This window comes from Zeus faber (assembly GCF_960531495.2).
Source record: "Zeus faber genome assembly, chromosome: 5".
NCBI classification, from domain to species: domain Eukaryota; kingdom Metazoa; phylum Chordata; class Actinopteri; order Zeiformes; family Zeidae; genus Zeus; species Zeus faber.
Genome location: NC_137192.1, coordinates 32,747,748 through 32,767,233, shown reverse-complemented (window position 1 = coordinate 32,767,233; position 19,486 = coordinate 32,747,748). Strand labels below are relative to the sequence as shown.

The 19,486-nt window shown below is 44.2% G+C and overlaps 4 protein-coding genes across 5 annotated transcripts; 2 read left to right on the top strand and 2 right to left on the bottom strand.

Moving 5' to 3' along the window:
* Positions 1-3,422: 3,422 nt before the first annotated feature.
* Positions 3,423-4,792, bottom strand: arf3b (ADP-ribosylation factor 3b; the record flags this gene model as incomplete). Of its 2 annotated transcripts, XM_080000627.1 has the most annotated exons (4): positions 3,423-3,584; positions 4,132-4,256; positions 4,402-4,512; positions 4,645-4,792. In XM_080000627.1, the coding sequence occupies 4 exons, from the start codon at positions 4,790-4,792 to the stop codon at positions 3,423-3,425; spliced, it is 546 nt and encodes a 181-aa protein (XP_079856753.1). The 2 variants fall into 2 exon arrangements, with proteins under 2 accessions (XP_079856753.1, XP_079856754.1); XM_080000628.1 differs by lacking the exon at positions 4,402-4,512.
* Positions 4,793-7,588: 2,796 nt separating this feature from the next.
* On the top strand, positions 7,589-9,725 carry fkbp11 (FKBP prolyl isomerase 11). The gene is made up of 6 exons (XM_080000625.1): positions 7,589-7,891; positions 8,112-8,174; positions 8,695-8,782; positions 8,927-8,960; positions 9,329-9,399; positions 9,488-9,725. The coding sequence occupies exons 1-6, from the start codon at positions 7,778-7,780 to the stop codon at positions 9,694-9,696; spliced, it is 579 nt and encodes a 192-aa protein (XP_079856751.1). The 5' UTR covers positions 7,589-7,777; the 3' UTR covers positions 9,697-9,725.
* A 171-nt stretch (positions 9,726-9,896) lies between these two features.
* On the bottom strand, positions 9,897-12,941 carry drc2 (dynein regulatory complex subunit 2; the record flags this gene model as incomplete). The annotated part of the gene is made up of 8 exons (XM_080001148.1): positions 9,897-10,190; positions 10,270-10,422; positions 10,516-10,734; positions 11,616-11,804; positions 11,979-12,117; positions 12,288-12,457; positions 12,564-12,731; positions 12,840-12,941. The coding sequence occupies 8 exons, from the start codon at positions 12,939-12,941 to the stop codon at positions 9,897-9,899; spliced, it is 1,434 nt and encodes a 477-aa protein (XP_079857274.1).
* Positions 12,942-14,850: 1,909 nt separating this feature from the next.
* Positions 14,851-17,049, top strand: LOC307230870 (small ribosomal subunit protein eS26). Its single transcript, XM_080001341.1, has 4 exons — positions 14,851-14,881; positions 15,984-16,161; positions 16,247-16,377; positions 16,954-17,049. Exons 1-4 carry the CDS (start codon positions 14,879-14,881, stop codon positions 16,987-16,989), a joined length of 348 nt encoding a protein of 115 aa, XP_079857467.1. The 5' UTR covers positions 14,851-14,878; the 3' UTR covers positions 16,990-17,049.
* Positions 17,050-19,486: the final 2,437 nt, after the last annotated feature.

The following is a 19,486-nucleotide window of genomic DNA, read 5'->3' as shown; positions in this document are numbered from 1 at the left end:
TGGAAATTCAGGCTATATCTTCTTATTTTCTAATTCTTTAAAAGTTTTCAATAACATTATGTGATTGCTCTGAACAGTGATATTGTAATTCTATAAACTTATTTCAGTGTTAATATTTGCCTTATACTTGGAATTTGTATTTGGAATTTGCAAGAGATAATAAAAGTGAGTCAACCAACCAACATACTTCACAATAAGGGTTGAGGCTAACTATTGGAGTATTGATCTGATCAGAACAGATATTACTGTTGTTTAATGCACAGGTGCTCTACATTGGCAGCTTTCCAGATATCAATTGTAAGTCATATCTTCTCTTATCTTCCTATCAGGAACAACTGGTGTTGTTGTTCAGGAGCAACCGACCTTCCCGGATCATGACGAGAGATGTATTGATTTTATTTTCTTTCCTTCCTCCTCAAAATCTTTTCCACCTCTTTTCGTCCTGGCAAGGGCATAGAGTAATATCTAATAGGCCTACAAATCTTCAAAAAAATGTGCCCTCTATTAAACATTCCTTTAAGAGGGTAAGGGTAGGGCAAATGAAATATGTGGAAGAGGGAGTGGTGGTTGGATTTAGATTTGGTTGGGTGCATGTAAAAAATGTAACTTTTATCTCTTCTCCCCTTGTCTCCTCTTGTTATTTTGTCACTTGAGCTTTATGCAAACATATTGTCTGGGAGTGGGTGAGCCGGCCGGACTGCTCTGCAGAAACTGGTCCTGCCTGCAACCCCAGTTCCTCTCCTAAGCTACATCCCTCGCAAAGGGGATATGTATGTGACAAATATTCTCTTGAAGTTGAAGTTGAAGTATAATAAGCACAGTGATTTACAGGAAGAGATTGATGTTCAATTTCATTTTGAAGATCAAGAGGTTATTTGTCACATACATATACATACGGTCATATATATATGCAGTGAAATGTCATGACACCCGGTGATTGCTTTCCAAAAAGGAACAAATAACCCTGTGTGGACCATAGAAAAAATAAATCAGTGTAGTGGCCATGAAACTGTATATTGTAGAATATCAGGCCTTTCAGATGAGATCGATGGACAAAATCAAAACACAGGGATTCTCTGCGGCCCTGTCATGGCAATTAGTACAATGAGGCAAAATAGGAATTACAATCTGAAAAGTACCCTTTAAAGTCAAATATACTTTTTCAACCAGTTGTGTTTGGTCAGTTTTTCCATAGTTGGGGATGGATAGTTCAAGGCTTCAAGGACATTCACTGTTTATCCCTTAAAAAGCTTTAAAAAAGAATGACTGTGCCTCATGCAAGGCCCAGCCGCTGTGTGCCACCGCTTGGGGACGCCACTGAACATTTGTGACACCGGCTTTTAAGGCAGAGCTAAATAATAGTACTGCTTGCTCTGTACTGTCTGTAATTTGATATAAGGGCTTTTTAATGATCCAACTTAATTAAAATATTTATCTCTCAGCGCTCAGTGTGAAGTGACCTCTTGTGGTGAGATACAGATCCGCCCTCCTGTGATTTAGACAAATCAAGTCCGTGTAGAAGGCTGTCCACAACAAAAATAAATATTCGCACAAAGCCAATGACACAAGCCGTACAGAAAATGAGTTTATTTGCAATACAGGAGAAGTTGTTGTTTTGTTACATGAAGATGTGCCCATTGACCAACGCTTTGAAGTACTTATTTTCACCATCGAATACAATCTTTATCACGAAACCTACTTGTGCGACGGTAACATTACAGAATGAATTATTGAATTAATGAAACTATTGATTAGCATTGATTATCATTGCTTCACAGACACGTGTACATGGTTATTTTCACCCTTAAAACAACTAAAAATCTACTAACAAATATAATTCAAGTGGATTGGCAAAACATGCTTCTTGTTCAGCAAATCTATTCGTCTTCAACCGTAGCGTAAAGCCACCCCTTGTGGGGCCATTGAAAAAAAAGGGAAATCATCCTTTATATATAGATAGAAATTTGTGATTCAGAATCAGAACAAAAGTGGACGACGTCAAATTCAACTCAAAAAAACAAACTCTATTGATGAAAATAACGACTAACAGTACAGGTTTGATTCACAAGTGATGCTATGGGAGTTATTATTTGCATGTTTGGCACAAATAAATATTGGATGGGTAGAGTTCTCTGGTTATGCTGGTATGAGTGAGGTGGTAGATATCTTTGTAATGTTTACCCTGTTCCTTACATATATAATAACAACTGAAATTTTAAAATAAATATGAATGAGAACTGAATATAATATATATTTAAATATTAATAAAATATATTTACATTCAATAATAAACATCTATCAGGTGTGCGTGCGTGTGCGCTTGCACACGCACGCATGCAATTTGTAAGCACATGAAGGAGAGACCTTGTTAAAAACTTGAGTGTATTGAGCACACGTTTTAACTAGTGCAGAAACATGCAGTGCGGTGAGCTCTAACTTGTGACCAGAACCAGAGTTTAAAACCAATCTCAACGGGATCAAGACAAAATCTTAAACAAAGGTCAGAATCCATGGAACAGTGAAACGTATTGTATGTAGTAAACATGAAGTCATGTCAAGGCAGTCCAAAAGGCCATGTCAGACATTCCAAAAATGCAGTCGTTCCTGCCCGGTTTCACAACAAAGGGAGGAGCGAGCGCTGACATCCATACACTTGTAAAAAGCAAAAGAGCTGAAAATGAGGAGAGTGAGTGTGTGGCACGGAGGAAAACAGGAGCGGCTTGATAGTTAATACTGATTTGTTTTAGGATTAGCTGTATGCCTTCATATATATATGTATACGAACATAGACATACAGACACACACACATGATCACACACGATCACACACACACACACACACACACACACACACACACACACACACACACACACACACACACACACACACACACACACACACACACACAAAATAATCGGACTCGGGAAGTGCCTCAACCCCACCCGCAACATAAAAGTTCATAGAAACATCAAGATGAAGAAGGTTTGGAGTTGCGAGTCACGCTCTCACCGTAGGATTGTTCTCGGCCATGTTTCCTTCTCCCAGTAGGAAAAACGAAAAAAAAAAAAAAAAAAAAAAAAAACACAAGGAGAGCGCCCGGCAGAACATGTCTTCCTATGAAGCAGTAGATATTCAATTACGGAAAAGAGACATTACACGGAAAGTCATTTGGACTGTTGTCGAATCAGTGGTGTATCACCTACAGGGACCGACGAACAATAATTGTCTCTGATTGGTGTGTATAATGTAGAAAATAACAACTCAATGCACACAAATCTGTTTCCAACAAGAGCAACTCACAACTCAGATACAAACTCAAACTGAAAAACCGGTAAAACTCGCCCAAATTCTCATTAATATTGCTTCTCCCCCTGATCCACACCAGCATCACCGGGCCCCCACTGGCTCGCCCCGACGCACTCTTACTTCTTGTTCTTGAGCTGATTGGCCAGCCAGTCCAGGCCCTCGTACAGGCCGTCGCCGCTGGTGGCGCAGGTCGCCTGGATGTACCAGTTACGGTGGCGCAGAGAGTGGAGCCCCAACTTGTCTGTGATCTCTGCGGCGTTCATGGCATTCGGCAAATCCTGTCGGAGTCGAAAGAATGAGGTTTGTCATTGTCGTCACCCGCCGCTCACAGACAACCTTATTCTCTGTGGTCGATAGAAATATACGAAATAAACCAGAGGGAAAACATAATGTTTGGACCAGATGTGTGGCTGGTGGCTGGAACTGAAAGGATGGGCTGAAGGAAGGAAAGTTGTGTGTGTGTGTGTGTGTGTGTGTGTGTGTGTGTGTGTGTGTGTGTGTGTGTGTGTGTGTGTGTGTCTATATAACATGCTCTAATCTGAAAACTTACCATTTCCTGCACTTTAACTGAGGTAATGCAAAAAAAGATGAATAAGTTCTGTTTTCATGAGTACAACGACAGGCTCCCTTCTTCAACTTGTCTGAAAAGCACTTTTTACATTAACCTCTTAAATTCTTGGATTTTTTTTTAATTATTATTATTATTTTTATTTATTTTTTTTGCTCGGCAGGTGCAAATACACTTTTCACGTGTGTGTGTGTGTGTGTGTGTGTGTCTGCGGGTGTGCGTGCATGTGCGCGTCCAGCAGCGGATAGGATTCTTGCCTGCTTATTGGCAAACACAAGGAGCACGGCGTCCCTCAGCTCATCTTCCGCCAGCATCCTCATCAGCTCCTCCCGTGCTTCGTTCACGCGCTCCCTGTCGTTGCTGTCCACCACAAAGATCAGGCCTTCGGCGGCGGCGGAGAGGGACAGGGGGTGCAGGGTGAGGGAGACAACAACACGGGGACATGATTTTAGCTGTTTCTCACTCAAGCGGGACGGGCATTTGCGCTGAGTGTGCCTAACTGGGGTCGGGCCCCCTGGCGGACTCACCCTGCGTGTTCTGGAAGTAGTGTCTCCACAGGGGGCGGATCTTGTCCTGCCCACCCACATCCCACACAGTGAAACTAATGTTTTTGTACTCCACCGTCTCCACGTTGAACCCTGGAGAAGAAGAGCGAGAACGAGGTTCAGGGCAAGGTCAGCGTCTGAAGGTCCCCGCGCCCATTAGTCACTGTAACGCGGTTATCGCTAATTGGAAACTGCCGCGCGGTTCTGAGCGATCTGGTTTCGTACCGATGGTCGGGATGGTGGTGACTATCTCTCCCAGTTTGAGCTTGTACAGAATCGTCGTTTTCCCCGCGGCGTCAAGCCCCACCATCAAAATCCTCATCTCCTTCTTCCCTATAAGGCTCTTCAGCAAATTTCCGAAGATGTTGCCCATGATGACGTTCCCGTGGGTGAAATGTGTGTCGACGCAGTTGAAATGCTAAAAGCCTTCCAGCAAGGTAATGCTTCACCAATAACCTATTAATGGAGGAATAGGAATGATGGGCTGAAGGGGAGGGGGAGATATCCAGTTAGAAACACATAAAGCATCAACCACAGTGTATTATATGAAATATCATAACTATAACAACATATGGTTATAATATACAGTAAATATCATATTCCGTAAGTCTAAGGATATGACTCTCTGCGAAGCGTGTGATAAAAAAACAAGAGGGAAGAGAGTTTCGAGACTCCTCAAGACAGCCAGAGTCAGAGAGAGGAGGATATCTGCGCTCGTGCCATGACTTGAGGCTGCGGAGCAATCTGTTCAAAGGCTTCTCTTTGCCCCTTCAACACGAAGCACCCAGAGGACTCGGCCCGGAGAGAGCACGCAAACTGTCCTACATTGGAAGGCCTGTATTTATAAAGATTAAAACATGGCACAGTCCCACTGCTGTGAATCACATCAATTATCATGTTGAAAACATGGTTGTATCAGCTCAACGTTTATTAGTGCACACAATGGTACATACCTTGTCATAATGGCCTAGAATTTATCTATACATATTTTGCTATATATATATTGTTTCTCATTTTGATTATTATGATGATTATAAATTATGATTATGATTATTACTACTGCTATTTCTATTTTTTTTCCCAACTTTGCTTTGCACAGCCCTTGGAGTTTGGCATTTTATCATTTCCCTGCACCGTACTTTGTCTGCATGTGGAAAATTTAAAATTCTTGAATTTCTTGAATAAATTCTATCAATTGAATTTAAAAAAGTACTAACAAATACCATGCTAAATAAATTACAATTAAATACACACTTTGACAATCAACAAAAACAGCATTATGGGAACTCTGGTCCAGCAGAGCATCACCAGTGTCAGTGTCCTGCCCCATCTGAAGACCTGTCAATGCTTCGGTTATAGTGTTTTCTTTATTTGATTGTTTTTAATTTCAGTTTTTTTTATTTGGAGAGGAGCCTCTCACATGTGTGACAGACCTGTGGGACACGTCAGGTCCCCTTTACCCATTTTTATTTTGTTTGGTCCGATTTCTGTTCTCTATCTTACACGGGTTTTCGTTAGATCCACACGATCTCTGTAGTGCTTGTCATTATCTATATGTCTACATGTACGGTATGTTCCTGTTGTCAAAAATAAGGAAGTATATTTTATGAATAACATAAAAAAGGACAGGTCCCAGGTTCTGCAGGTGTCACGCAGACGGCGCATAACACATCACGATAACATAAAGTCATGATTATGGTTTCATAACGGTCAATTTGGACGGGGCCCTTATGTGACAATTAACGGTGCTAATTGAGCTCCAGCACCAACTGCGCCCACGTCATCGCTCGGTTGTTCTCCTAATAAAACCAAATCCAGTTGTAATGACGGGGGTTTAGAAGCGCCTTTTGGGTTTTTTTCTCCCCCTTTCTCCTTAGCGCTCATCGTACCCCGCAATGATCCAGCATCCATCCTCCCACCACCTCCACCCATCCTCCCACGAGCACCGCGGCGTCCCATCCCCCGTGGTCACCGAATGAAACGCGTGCGAACTGGACGAGTAACGACGCGGAGACGCGTGTTTGTCGCTGAACAGTAAAATCTAAAACCTTTTCCCAGTGACGGTCACTTACCTTGGCTGGAAGAAGCCGCATACGAAGATCTCGCGATATTACACGATGGGTACCGTAAAAGATGAGACACATCTCGCGATGGCATCATGTGTACGTGTGACGCGGGCGAATGGCTCTGGCGGCTTAAGGTAGATATTTCAAACTACGAACTATTTGTTTTATATGGTGTGTGAGCGATTAAAAAAAAATTCTCAGGGGTGCATCTCTTGAATTGGTCTGCATATAAAAATACATGAAATGAAATATGACATTTCGATCCGATTGATCTTTTTTTTAATCTACCTAATATAGCCTACTTTAAATTGTATATCCGCAATAATCACTACTGTACATCCAATTTTGAAATATTCCATATTGCTGTTTATGGCGTGTGTTGAAGACAATGTATGCATCTCTTCCAGCATTTTTGTAAAACCACTTCTCTTTTTTTTTAGCGCTGTATAAATAGGGTGTGTAAAAAACGCACCCCACATGTTCAATGAATTGTCAAAGGAAGTCACATGGGGGATCGTTTAGTTTAATAGTACAACTAAGTCATTGATCGCGGCTTTATTATTATCATTATTATTATTGGTAGTAGTAGTAGTATTATTATTGTTGTTATGAATATTATTATTATTATAGGATCGTTTAGTTTAATATTACAATTAAGTCATTGATCTTGGCTTAATTATTATTATTATTATTATTATTATTATTATTACTATTATTATTATTATTACTATTATTATTATTATAAATATTGTTATTATAATTATTGTTATTAATTATTATAATATTATTATTATTACTACTATTATTATTATTATTATTACTATTATTATTATTATTATTATTATTGTTATTATTATGGCATGATTATTGTTATACTACTATATAATAATAACAATAATAATAACAATAATTATTATTATTATTATTTTTTTTATTATTAGTAGTAGTAGTAGTAGTAGTAGTAGTAGTAGTAGTAGTAGTAGTAGTATGATTATTATTTCGCCAGGCGCTTTAAGACAGCTTGCACCGCCCCCAGGAGCGTCTCAAAGGTAACTATGACATATTTCCGCCCCAGCCTCCACCCACCACCAGCACCACCCACAGCCATGGGGGTCTGGGATGTGTGAAGGTCCGTTATCAGTGAAATATAATAACACATCATCATTACCTGGCGGCCTGCCCGACTGACCCCGCTCCCCCGCCAGGTGCTCCGTGCGGAAGGATCCCGACCGCCCACGCGAGTTCTGCGCTCCGAGCTGTTTGTTCCCCCGCAAGTTGCGTTCCTTTCGGACATGGAGCGGGTCCTGCCGCTGCCGCTGCCGCTGCTGCTGCTGCTCGCCGCTCTCACTTGCGTCCGGGCGCAACAGGAGCACAATGCCCTGGAAGAGTTGCTCGTGGAGACCTTGGTGAGTCCAGGGCATCGCTGTGTGCGCGGGGGGGTGGGGGTGGGAAACGCGCGTAGACCGCCGCCTGCTGCGCGGACACATGTCACCCAGGTCACATCTTTTGTTGTGTTATAATTGTTCTTTTTTGCATTTTTATTATTGTTGTTATTATGTGTTGGTTCTATTCGCACGGGCGCGTTTAAAAACGCGCCGCTCATCGAACTTTTTCCCTCGTCTTCAGGAAAAACCCGAAATCTGTTCCGTGCATTCCAGGATGGGAGACACCCTGCAAATCCACTACACGGTGAGTGGGGGTAAAAAAACAAAAAAACAAAAACAAAACCAAATAAACAAGGAAAACGGATCCGTGATTCATTCGTGCGTCCCGGCCGAGCTTTAGTGTCGTGACTGTTATTTGCGTTTAAATGCGCGAATCGGTCGCGCTCATTTGCAGGAAACGCGCCGTGAGAGCTGCGCGCTGATGACGAGCGGTGTCTATGTGGCAGAATGCATGCGTGCGCCATGTGGACATTGCTGCGGGTTAGCGCGTCCATTTACTACGAGGGGACGGTAGAGACTCCCTCGTAGTCAACGGGTCTTCAGATGTGTGGTAATGTTGAAAACGGTGGAAGTTGCCCTCCGCCCTCGTGCATCGTATGTACTTTACTAATCTGGTTTGGTGGCGCTGCGGGCACAGAGTGGGAAGAAAACGTGCTGCGAGGGTGCAACACGTCAGCAATCCGGCTCTGCCAGTAGGGCAGGGATGAATTTCTATGGACTAGTGCGCTACGACTTCATGCACTGAAATGCTTTGTATTCACCAGGGTAAACTAATGGATGGCAAGGTGATAGACTCGTCTCTCTCCAGGGAGCCCCTCCTCGTCCAGCTCGGGAAGAAGACAGTTATTCCTGGTAAAAAAAAAAAATAATAATAATAGTGTCCGGTTCGATTTAACCTGCACAATTGGTAGGAAGTCATAACAAAGTTGCATTAAATGTGTAGATGAAACATCTGCTTGCTTGGTCATTTCATTTTCCTTGGTGTCATTTATTCAGGTTTGGAGCAGAGTTTGATCGGTGTTTGTGAAGGGTAAGTCCAAGGATATTACTATATTTATTTTACGACTATATTTTTACTGTACTTTATTTTGTATTATAACTATGTATTATTTATGGCCAATACCACATTAAAACGTTGTTTTGTGTGAACTAGAGCAGTCAAACCCAGGCCCTGGTACCCATCATTTATAACTGTCCAACCTGAATGAGCATTTAATTATTTCCAAACCTTGAACTCCTTGGACTTTATTTAAGCACAGTGAGAGTGGTTAGCAGCGCTTATTAGTGTTGTAAATGACGGGGACCAACGTTTTCATAAGGCCTGGGGTTGCGAGACCGCAAAGCCGACCTTTCAAGTGAACCCTCAAAGCTCCTCTTTCGCTTTTCATTTGAACCCAGGCAAAAAATCAAGGCCACCATCCCGTCACATCTCGCATACGGGAAAAGAGGATACCCCCCCACCATTCCAGGTACTTAGAACACAATGTGCGCCGACGCGGCCGGACGCCGACGAGGCCGTAACACCGCCTGACCGCGCGTTGCGATGCCCTCTCCTAGGTGACGCCGCCCTCACGTTCGAGGTGGAGATCATCTCCCTCGCGCTGCAAACCCCGTGGCAGAAGGTGGTGAACGACGTTTTCCCCATGGTGTGCCTGGGTCTGGTGCCGACGCTGTTGGGCTTGGTGGGGCTCTACCTCTACAAAAAGGCTCATTCCCAACCGCACATCAAGAAGAAGGCAAAGGATAAGAAGAGCAAGAAGAAATAATGGCAAAAGACTAGATTATTTAAATAAAATGGGTGGAAAAAAGTGTTTTTGCGGTGTGGTGTCCCTTTGTATTTTATTCGTACTAACCATTCTACATTTGCAAGACATGGAGACCAAAAGATCAGCATCTACAATTCAGCTTGTTTTTAGTTTTTTTCGTGTAAAGTTACTGCAACAAGCAACAGTCAACGCCGTCTATACTACAGCGTGTGCTGTACCACATGTGCTGCTTCGATGACAGTGTGCTTTTTGTACATTCTGTCTGCGGTGCTTCGTGCCCCGATGGTGGGCTGAGACACCACCAGAAGGTGATTCTGCCGGCGGAGGATCTCGTCGTTGACGGAGATCCCGTCCAGGTACTGGCGCAGAAGGGCCTGCAGCTGCTGGTTCTCTCGCATCAAAACCTCCTTCTCCTTCTCCAAGCACAGTCGCTCCAGAAGAACCTTGTTGTAGCGCTGCCAGAACCGGTCCAGCTCCAAATAATTCAGCATTTCCTGGAGACAAGGCCCGGGGACGTCTTTAAGTTCTGTACCATTCGTGCGGCGCAGGCACTCGGGAGGGGTGTCTGCCTACCTTGGCCAGCTCCTCTGACGGCGTCTCCATCGTGTTGAGTCGTTCCGCTGTTTGCTCTTCAGCGCTCAGGGAGGAGGTGTAGAACGGCAGGACTTGTATGTGCTCCGTCTCCAACTTGCGAGCCATCTCAGCCAGACGCAGAACCTTCTCCCCCTGCGCCGCACCAGACAGGAGAGATTACAAACGTCATCGTGGGCCGAGGGAAACTGCACGGGCGGCGGGCGCCCAACGCCCTCGGACACGCACCTTGCAAATCACCGCCAGCAGCTTCTTCGCGGCGGCGTTGCTTTGAATGGTGAGGTTGGTGAGCTTGCCCCGTTCCGCCGCCCGGGCCCGGCTCATCTGGAGCTTCAGCTGCCGCGTCTTCAGCGTCACCTCCTCCTTGGTCGTCCGCAGCTCCTGCACGGCCGTTTCACTTTGCTTCTGGCTGGAGGTGAGCTTCAGCCGCAGCCCAGAGATGTAGACCTGAAATCCAACGAGCTCATCCCAGTGAGGTTTGCGTCACCCGGTTTAAACACGTTCATGCCAAGTCTGGCTACGGCCGCCTAAAGTGCAGACGTTACAACAAAAAGGCCTTCCGGTAACCTACCGTAAATGCACTGCACACGTACAACAACTATAGTATAGTTTATTATAATTATATTAATAACATGGACGTTTGTGCAGTGTACCATCCTTTCACCACTTGTAGGATTGTTTTCTTTAACCCAAGGTACGACTTAATGCAAGGGAACCTCTGGAGAATGGCCATATGTGAAAATATTCACTGATAATATTACTTTTTTTTGTTGTGATGGGGCTCAGTTGAGGATTTAGGGAGTTAGTGCCAGGAAGACCACAGCCATGATAAAAGCTCTATGGAATGGTTTAATACCATTTGGTTCCACATTCATAGGGAGACCAGGGGGAGGGAGAATAAAATCCAACAGTGAAGCTGGGAGATCGGCCGGCTACAGTGTATCCTGAATATATATATATATACACACACACACACACACACACACACACACACACACACACACACACACACACACACACACACACACACACACACACACACACACACACACACATATATGTTTACACACACGATCAGCCACAACATTAAAACCACCACTAATAACCACTAATATTGCAGCCCCATACACATCAAGCTGTGATGCACTGTGTGTTCTGACACCTTTCTATCATAGCAGCATTAACTTTTTCACCTGTTTGTGCTACAGAAGCTCTTCTGTGGGATCGAACCAGACGGGCTAGCCTTCGCTCGCCACGCCCATCAATAAACCCATTGACCCGTCGCCGGTTAGTTACATTTTTTAAAATTCTCATCACACATCACTCACCTGCAACTTATGCAGCCTTTTGATTTGAGCCTCTATTCTTTGGGCACAGCGTTGGTCACTGGAACGAAGTGACTCAAAATTAATACGAGCTGCCGGATTTAAACCTTGTTTCACCATCTGGACCTGACTCCACAAGTCTTCGATTGTGCTCTCCCGCTGGACCTGAAGTGCCTGCTTCTCTTCAATGTTCTAACAAGACAGGAAACCATGCAAAAATCACAATTTGCGCTTTAAGGTTCGGGGGTAGAGTAGAAAATATATATTGCAGATAGTCAATGTCATTGTGTTTGTGAATATGTATGTTCGTAATAACTTCAAACGCAGATTTGCGAGTCATGCTGATGATGATACGATGCTTATTACCCTGTTTTTAATGTCATCTCGAACACTCTGGTAATTCTGCTGGGCTTCACTGTTCAAATCGCGATACCGCTGCTCCATTGCCGCAGTCAGATCGTCCAAATAGGAGCAGTCTTGTTCATACAGCGATAAAATGTACTCTCTGAGATGTACAAATGAGACAGGGAGCACATATCGATTTGTTTCAGAAGCGAGAATGCGGCTTGGTGCGATGGACAACACATCTATACGCAGAGGCACGCAAGCACGCACGCACGCACACGCACACACACGCACACACACGCACACACACACGCACGTACACACACACACCTCTCGGTGTTGAACTCGGTGCTCAGCTCTTGGAGGCCGTCGTTCCACTGCTGGTAGAGGAAGGCCAGCCTTCCTCTCTGCAGGGCCAGCAGAGAGTCCACACAGTGCAGGTGGGCGCTCAGAGCCAGGGCCGACTGCTGCTCCGACTCCCGTAGATCATTTAATAAACACTGCAGGTCATCAAGTGACAAGATTAACGCACTTCAGTACTGAGATCCACCGGCTTGAAAAAGCCATTTATTCTGGAAAAAAAAAAAGAATGGAAGCACCACACACCTTTATAACACTGTCCTTTCGATCAAGCACCCGATCAAATGTCTGGCTCAGTACTGTCATTTCGTTGCGCAGCTCAGTTGCACGTGCTTGGCGAAAAATGACCCGCCATTGCTGGGTCAATTTCTGCTGATTAACAACAATGTTCTTCTCTTCCCTCTGCAATTTATCCTGGTTTTGGAGAAACAAGGTTTTTATTTTCCTTGATAAAAAGGTTATTTAGTATATGGCATCTGTTTTACTGACATTTGCATTTCAGTAATGCTGATTCTAACTTACCTTGAGAAATTGAGAAAGCATTTCCTCTTTCTTTTTGGCCATCTCTTCTGGTGTCAGAGGAGGCAATTTGCCCGCCCCGCCTTTTTTACCTTTCTTTGGCATCTTGCGTTTGTTTTGTCGGACTGCAACTAAACCTCTGAATGTGATGCTGTGAGAGATTCACCCTAAAATGCAATCATGTTGCAATGCATTAATATCATACGTGAATGGCTATGAGCTAATGTTTCTGAGTGTTATAGAGATAAACTATACAATTCCCTGTAGAATTGTAAAGGTTTACCGGCCCAGTGTGGCCATTTCTGGTGCTAAGAGCCACTCTATGAGCTCGGAGACACTGTGTATGGTATAGTATCGGAACTAGGAGACAGTCTAGGAGCTAGGAGACACCGTGAGCTACAAGACACTCTTGGAGACACTCTAGGAGCTAGGACACAGTGTAGGATATATTCTAGGAGCTAGGAGACACTCTAGCAGGCAGGACATAATGTAGGATATAGTCGAGAAGCTAGGAGGCACTCTAGCAGCTAGGACACAATGTAGGGTATAGCCTAGGAGCTCAGAGACAGTGTAGGAGCTAGGAGACACTCTAGGAGCTAGGAGACAGGGTAAGAGACAACCTGCGAACGTGACAGCAGCTTCATCCTCTTAGTCTTTTGCATAAACCCTCTTCGAAAGGGACGGCAGTCGTGTTTTGTACGGGCACAGTTATGACATCATAAGGACACCCTTATGATGTCACAACTCAGGTCGCTCCATTTGCTGTGGCCACGGGGGAGGCCTAATAGAAGGATACTCTGCCGCACTCCGTTTTCCCTTGGGCCAAATGGTGGTGCAAAAAGTTAAATGATTTGTAAACTGTTCACCAAAACTTTACACGCAATAATGGCCTGCGACTCCTGATCGAGCTGCGTAGTTTAGATATACGGTACTTCTTATCTACTGTTTGTGGCTGGAATACTGGGGGGGGGGAATGTCATGTAGAAATGTCATTCACGACATGAAAAACAAAATGAGTACGTCTCATAGTTTGAGCCCCCTCCCAAACTTCCAAGAAGGGTCTGATTGGTATCTGGTGAGTGCATACATTCATCTGACGAAACGGAATGTTTCTGGACATGGCTTCCCAGTCCTCATGGCCACTCATCCCAACTCCACACTGTAGTCTTTAATGCATCCTGATATTATGGACTAGTTAACAGAGAGGTGGGGTTTTTTTTTAATGAGTTCCTGCATCTCTTACATACCTTAAACCCCTTGATCAGGCTCAACACTGGGAAACCACGTCATGTCCGACAGCAGCGAATGAGCACAATTTAACCAAATAATGACGTAAGTTACTGAGCCGACGTATCATCGTCGTGCTGGTGCATGTGTTGCGTGCATCGTAGTTGACGTGAAAATATAAAGGAAAGGCAGTGAGTGTTTTTGTCATCATACCTGTCACCAAATGTCAAGGGTGAAGATTTCTCCTTGCTGGTGTTTCGTTTACACGTTTCCTAGCAACCGTGGAGGCAACGGCGCCGGGTGCGACGCATGCGCAATACAAAATGACGACGGAGCGGATTCTCTACAGCAGATGGCGCGGAGAGCGGCGACGTAAGACCAGGGGTCGGTTAAGATTCGTGCACATATTGTATATTGATAAGTACCCACGCCCGAATATAAAATATCACTGTAAACATCCTGAGTTACGCGTCTCATGCGAGAGTTGGTCGCTCCAGTACAGCAAATAGGGCGACCTCATCACTCCGCCCAAGCGTGCAGCGCTCATTCCTACAACACACGGCTCTAGGGCTATACCAATATCCTTCCGCGGTGGGAAATTCAATAAAAAAAATAAGCATTTGGAATTTGATTTAAACGATAAAAACGAACATTACCGTTTGTCAGGATGTGATTGTCGCACATAATATATTTGTCTAGGGTCGAATCGATTAAACGACTTTTATATTTGAAACACGAGCTTCGGGGGCGGTGCGGAATTATAGAGGTGTTTCCGCGCGGCCGCTTCCGGTCCTCTTTCCAGCTCCTCGTGCGACATGGTGAGCACCGGGCGACCCCGCGCGTGTCGGGAAAACACGCGTTACCGTCGTCTTTCACGGGGGACGGGCCCACGTCGGCCGGTTACGGAGTCTCAACCCGAGACACCGTAACCGTAACCGGGGGATGCGGTCCGTTGTCACCGATTAGATTAAAAACTATGAGCTCGGGCCCCTGGTTAGCAACGTTAGCTTGTAGCCGCCGTCTACGTGTGTCCCCGGGTGAACGTGTGGAGACGGCGCCCACAGAAGACGCTGTGGCTGTGGCTGTAGACGCTTGAAATATAGGATAAGCGCCGCGCGGGGGTTTGGTTGCGGCCCGGCCGCGGCAGGGGTGCAGCCCTCGGTGTGGTGGAGCGCTCTGCTTTGTTACCGTCGACTACGTTCGCGGAAAGACGCGTTCGGCCGCGATCTCTTTCGGCCACTGCGGTGTGAGGTGTTTTGGGTTCGGCCCCGTTTGTGTGGAGCCGCGCGCTCGGCCCGTTCGGTTTCTGTTTGACGGGCGAGAAATAAAAGGGGAAAGAAAGAAAGAAAAAAAACCTCCGGGTCTTGATGCTGCGAGCCACGGAGAGCGGAAAATATCCACTAAATGAATGGTGGAGCTTTATCCGGCAGAATGGATCCGGAGCGAGGCGGGTGTACACCGCCTTCCACTCCAATAACAAGTTCGGACAGAATTGTTTCTCAAACTCGAGCCACCTAAATCTCCCTGCCAAAATAAACGGGGAAGATCGGACCAGGGAAGCCCCGGCGGTGGGAGTAAAGCTAAAACAAAGTCCAAATTGGAGCGACAGTGGCGGCGCTTACCCTCCACCAGGTGGAACGCGGGGAACTGAAGGCGATTAACCTGGTGTCGGCGTGATACGTCCAAACACCTACATTACTGAAACACCACCTGTATTTTGAAAGCCTCGGGCTGAAGTGCTCTCAAGGTCCACACTTAAATCTTCTGACTAGATAGAATTTGGCAGAATTAAATCAAGGGAATGGAGAATCCCACGGCCAATGGAGCCGGCTGGTGCTTGTGGCACCGGTGTGCCGACTGCATCAAATCAAACAGGGCAAACCATTAATCGCCGCTTTCGATTCTTCCCGCTCTTTTCAGACCAAAAAGAGAAGGAACAACGGTCGCGCCAAGAAGGGCCGTGGGCACGTGCAGCCCATCCGCTGCACCAACTGCGCCCGCTGCGTCCCCAAGGACAAGGCCATCAAGAAGTTTGTCATCAGGAACATCGTGGAGGCGGCGGCCGTCAGGGACATCTCGGAGGCCAGCGTCTTCGACTGTGAGTTACGCCGACGCCCCTCGGTGGTACCCGGCGGTTGACCCCCGACGCACTTAAACCCCAACTCTCACCTTGTGCTTTGCAGCCTACGTTCTGCCCAAGCTCTACGTCAAGCTGCACTACTGCGTGAGCTGCGCCATCCACAGCAAGGTGGTGAGGAACCGCTCCTGTGAGGCCAGGAAGGACCGCACGCCTCCACCCAGGTTCAGGCCCAGTGTGAGTACCCTGTGCTTCACCTCTCCTGTTAAAGCATTACAAATGCCACAAACGTGGTTCTCGCCTTTGGCTTGAAGCCTGAGCTTGTTCTGATCGACGCAAAGCCGGCATCCTGACCGCAGCTGATTTAATGAGTGCAAGTTTGATATTGCAACAGAAGGGCAAATTTCCTGTTTTGCTTTACACGCCGCATTGGAAACCTCCACAGAACACTGGTGTGCCGCAGCACAGTGGTGGTAAAACGGTGTACCCACAGGATAGTGTTTAACTCTTAAACTTGATCTGGCATCAATAAGAATTTCATTTTTTATTTTTTTTCCATCTTTCTGCTTGCCAAAGGTGTTTGTTTATCATCAATTGTTCAGAGTTGTAGTGGTCTCTGTGCACATTCCTGCAGCTGAGTGCTTTCATGGCCAGGCAGCATGAAAGCCTTAGTGGCTATTCAAACTTGATAAAATGGTTAAAACTTTGACACCTCTGTGACATGACGATTGTAAATTCTGGTGTATGACTATTTTTCCTCAAAGCGGTTCTTTAGTGATTGGGCAGTCCGCTAAAAATGTTCTCTTTTTACAGGGCGGTCCACCCAGAGCTCCTCCCAAGCCCATGTGAAGGCCAGTTTGAACATGGTGTACTTCTAAAAGAATAAATGTCATCTTTGTAAAAACTGAACTTTGTCACACTGAATTATTTGATTCATACTGTGCAGCGAAGAAACAAAAGGGGTTTTATTTGGAGTAGACTGAAGTAGTTTGAGATTGATTACACAAATACTGAACACGAGAACTCGTTTTAAAAGGCTCAGCATTTATTTAAAGCAATACCATTGTTGATCAGGTCACAGGCTGTGCACGATGAGGGTAAACAATAGAGGGAAACATTGAAGAAGTTGCACAAAGTAGAATCACAATGGTGACAATGTGTGAAGCATGGTGATGAGTCAAGCTGCATTGACTAAAAACAACCACGTGTAGTTTTAGGTGTAGAAAATGGGAACCTAACCAAAGTAAAGACTCGTACTAATTATTTACTGAAAACGAGGGTTGAATGAGCATCAGGTTAATATAATTTGGTACAAAATCAGCAGTCTGCGTTACAAACAATAGACTGGGTCCTGGGATTATTTTTTGTAAAAGTTGAAGTGAATGTTATTAAAGCTGAGGTGTTTTTTTGTAGATCGCGTAACAAATATACATCTAGTCATGGTCAAATGTCTTTAACCTTTGGCCTTTTTATTTGCCAGGGGTTGCTTAGAAAAATGCTTAAATAGCTTGCTATTGTCAAGCTGAAAAAATGATGGTGAAGTCAACATGTTGGTTTGAACACCATTTGTTGAGGTTGGCCATAACCTATCTAAAGGTGCTATAATTGGGATACATGAAAAGGTGAAACAATTCATTTTTAAAGAGGTTGGATCAAATAGACAAATGCAGATCTACAGACAAAACACTGAATAGATAAGTCCTTGCTTTGGAGTTAAATGTTTTGATACCTAATAAACAGTGATTTCCACCTCGGACATGTTTGAGCATGAAAGAAATGTCCTTCATGAAGGTACAGCTCCATAGGAGTGCTGTGGCAGTACATAAAATGTAAATTATTGTAAAATAAGAGAATTTCATTTGAAATGTAAATGTCACACAATTAGCTATTCTAAATATTAAAATGAATGGGTTCATTTATTCTTATTTGAAATTTTATTGGGAATTATGGTAGACAAGTAGTGCCCAATTTGTTTTTTTTAAACCAGTGGCTCTATGCATATCAGTATACTAAAAATCATTTAAAGAGATAAACGCATAAATCATTTCTTTCCATCAGTTTACCCATTATCATTTATTACCACTTACTATTTGAAGCGGATTAGAAGAAATTCATTTATTCCTTACTCTAATGGTGTCTTCCACCAGAAATGTTCTTTTAAGTATTTGATCAATAGGAGGCTACGTTAGGCTGAACAGATTCAGATAATCCTCAAAAGATGATCTAGAATGCAGTGAAGATCATTTTTTCATGGCTAAACTTATGTAAGTGACCTTATCTAAGCTTTGAAAGAAAAATATCAAACCCAATCTCTTCACCCTGTTTCAACACATGAACAAGCAGCTTGGTGGCATAAAACGTTGGAACGTCTTCAGGCACAGACAAGCAACCCGCTCCATGAATGTAAGCAAACACATTTCTGTGCCGCAACCTGTTTTTGCGACTGCAGTTATTTTCGTTTTGGAAAAAGTAGCAATTTCCGGAAAAATAAAATAAGACCGGCAAGCTTTTGATTTCATTGCCAATATCAACGCCAAAGAACAGTATCACATCGGATGCACCGTGTCGTTCATCCGGGCGCAAAAGTGCTTAGTTCCCGACATGTTCATTTGAGTCCGACCCCGGGCTCCTCAACAGAGCTTAACAAAACAATAAGTGTGGAAAAAGCTCCGCCCGGGGGGGGGGGAGACGATTAGTAAACCAGAAAGTTATCCACATTATTTGCAACTATTCACCTTCCACAGAACGTCACACATAAAAATATGTCAAGAGATGTGACGGTTGCAACGGCATGTCTTTTAAGCTCGTTATAGTTGTCAGTCATGAAAGGCACCACACATTGAAATATTTACATCAAAACTACTTTTTAAATATTACATAAATATAATTGTTTTGGTTTGCTTCAATCATATAGTATTTAAGGAGAGACTTTGTGGACGTGCAGAAAGACAACCACCTTTTTTATATAACAAATATAATTGTTTTGGTTTGCTGTCTCATACAGTAACGCAAGGATAGGTTTCGTGGATGTGCACAAACTTAAATAAAACTTCAGTAACTTCACTTCAGTAGGCCATCTCCAAAGCAGTGGCAGTGAGAGTCTTGGTGGGGAAAAACACACCGCTGGGGTTTTTTTTTTCCTCATTAATGTGCAGGTCGTAAATGTATTGTTCTATAAAATAGTTTAATATAATAATAGCATTCTGTCACATATCAGTGCAATTATAGAAAACAAAATTATATATAAAATTCTATATCATACCGTACAACACTCAGACAGATTAAAGCATTCGATTTTCATACCTTAGGGTCAATCGCTGCAGTCTTCTCCGTCTCTCTCACACAC

Coding starts and splice junctions, on each gene's coding strand:
- LOC307230870 (XM_080001341.1), top strand. Junction 16,162..16,246: donor GGAGGCCAGCGTCTTCGACT/GTGAGTTACGCC, acceptor TGTGCTTTGCAG/CCTACGTTCTGCCCAAGCTC. Junction 16,378..16,953: donor CACCCAGGTTCAGGCCCAGT/GTGAGTACCCTG, acceptor CTCTTTTTACAG/GGCGGTCCACCCAGAGCTCC.
- fkbp11 (XM_080000625.1), top strand. CDS start 7,778: ATGGAGCGGGTCCTGCCGCTGCCGCTGCCGCTGCTGCTGCTGCTCGCC. Junction 7,892..8,111: donor AGTTGCTCGTGGAGACCTTG/GTGAGTCCAGGG, acceptor CCTCGTCTTCAG/GAAAAACCCGAAATCTGTTC. Junction 8,961..9,328: donor TTGATCGGTGTTTGTGAAGG/GTAAGTCCAAGG, acceptor ATTTGAACCCAG/GCAAAAAATCAAGGCCACCA.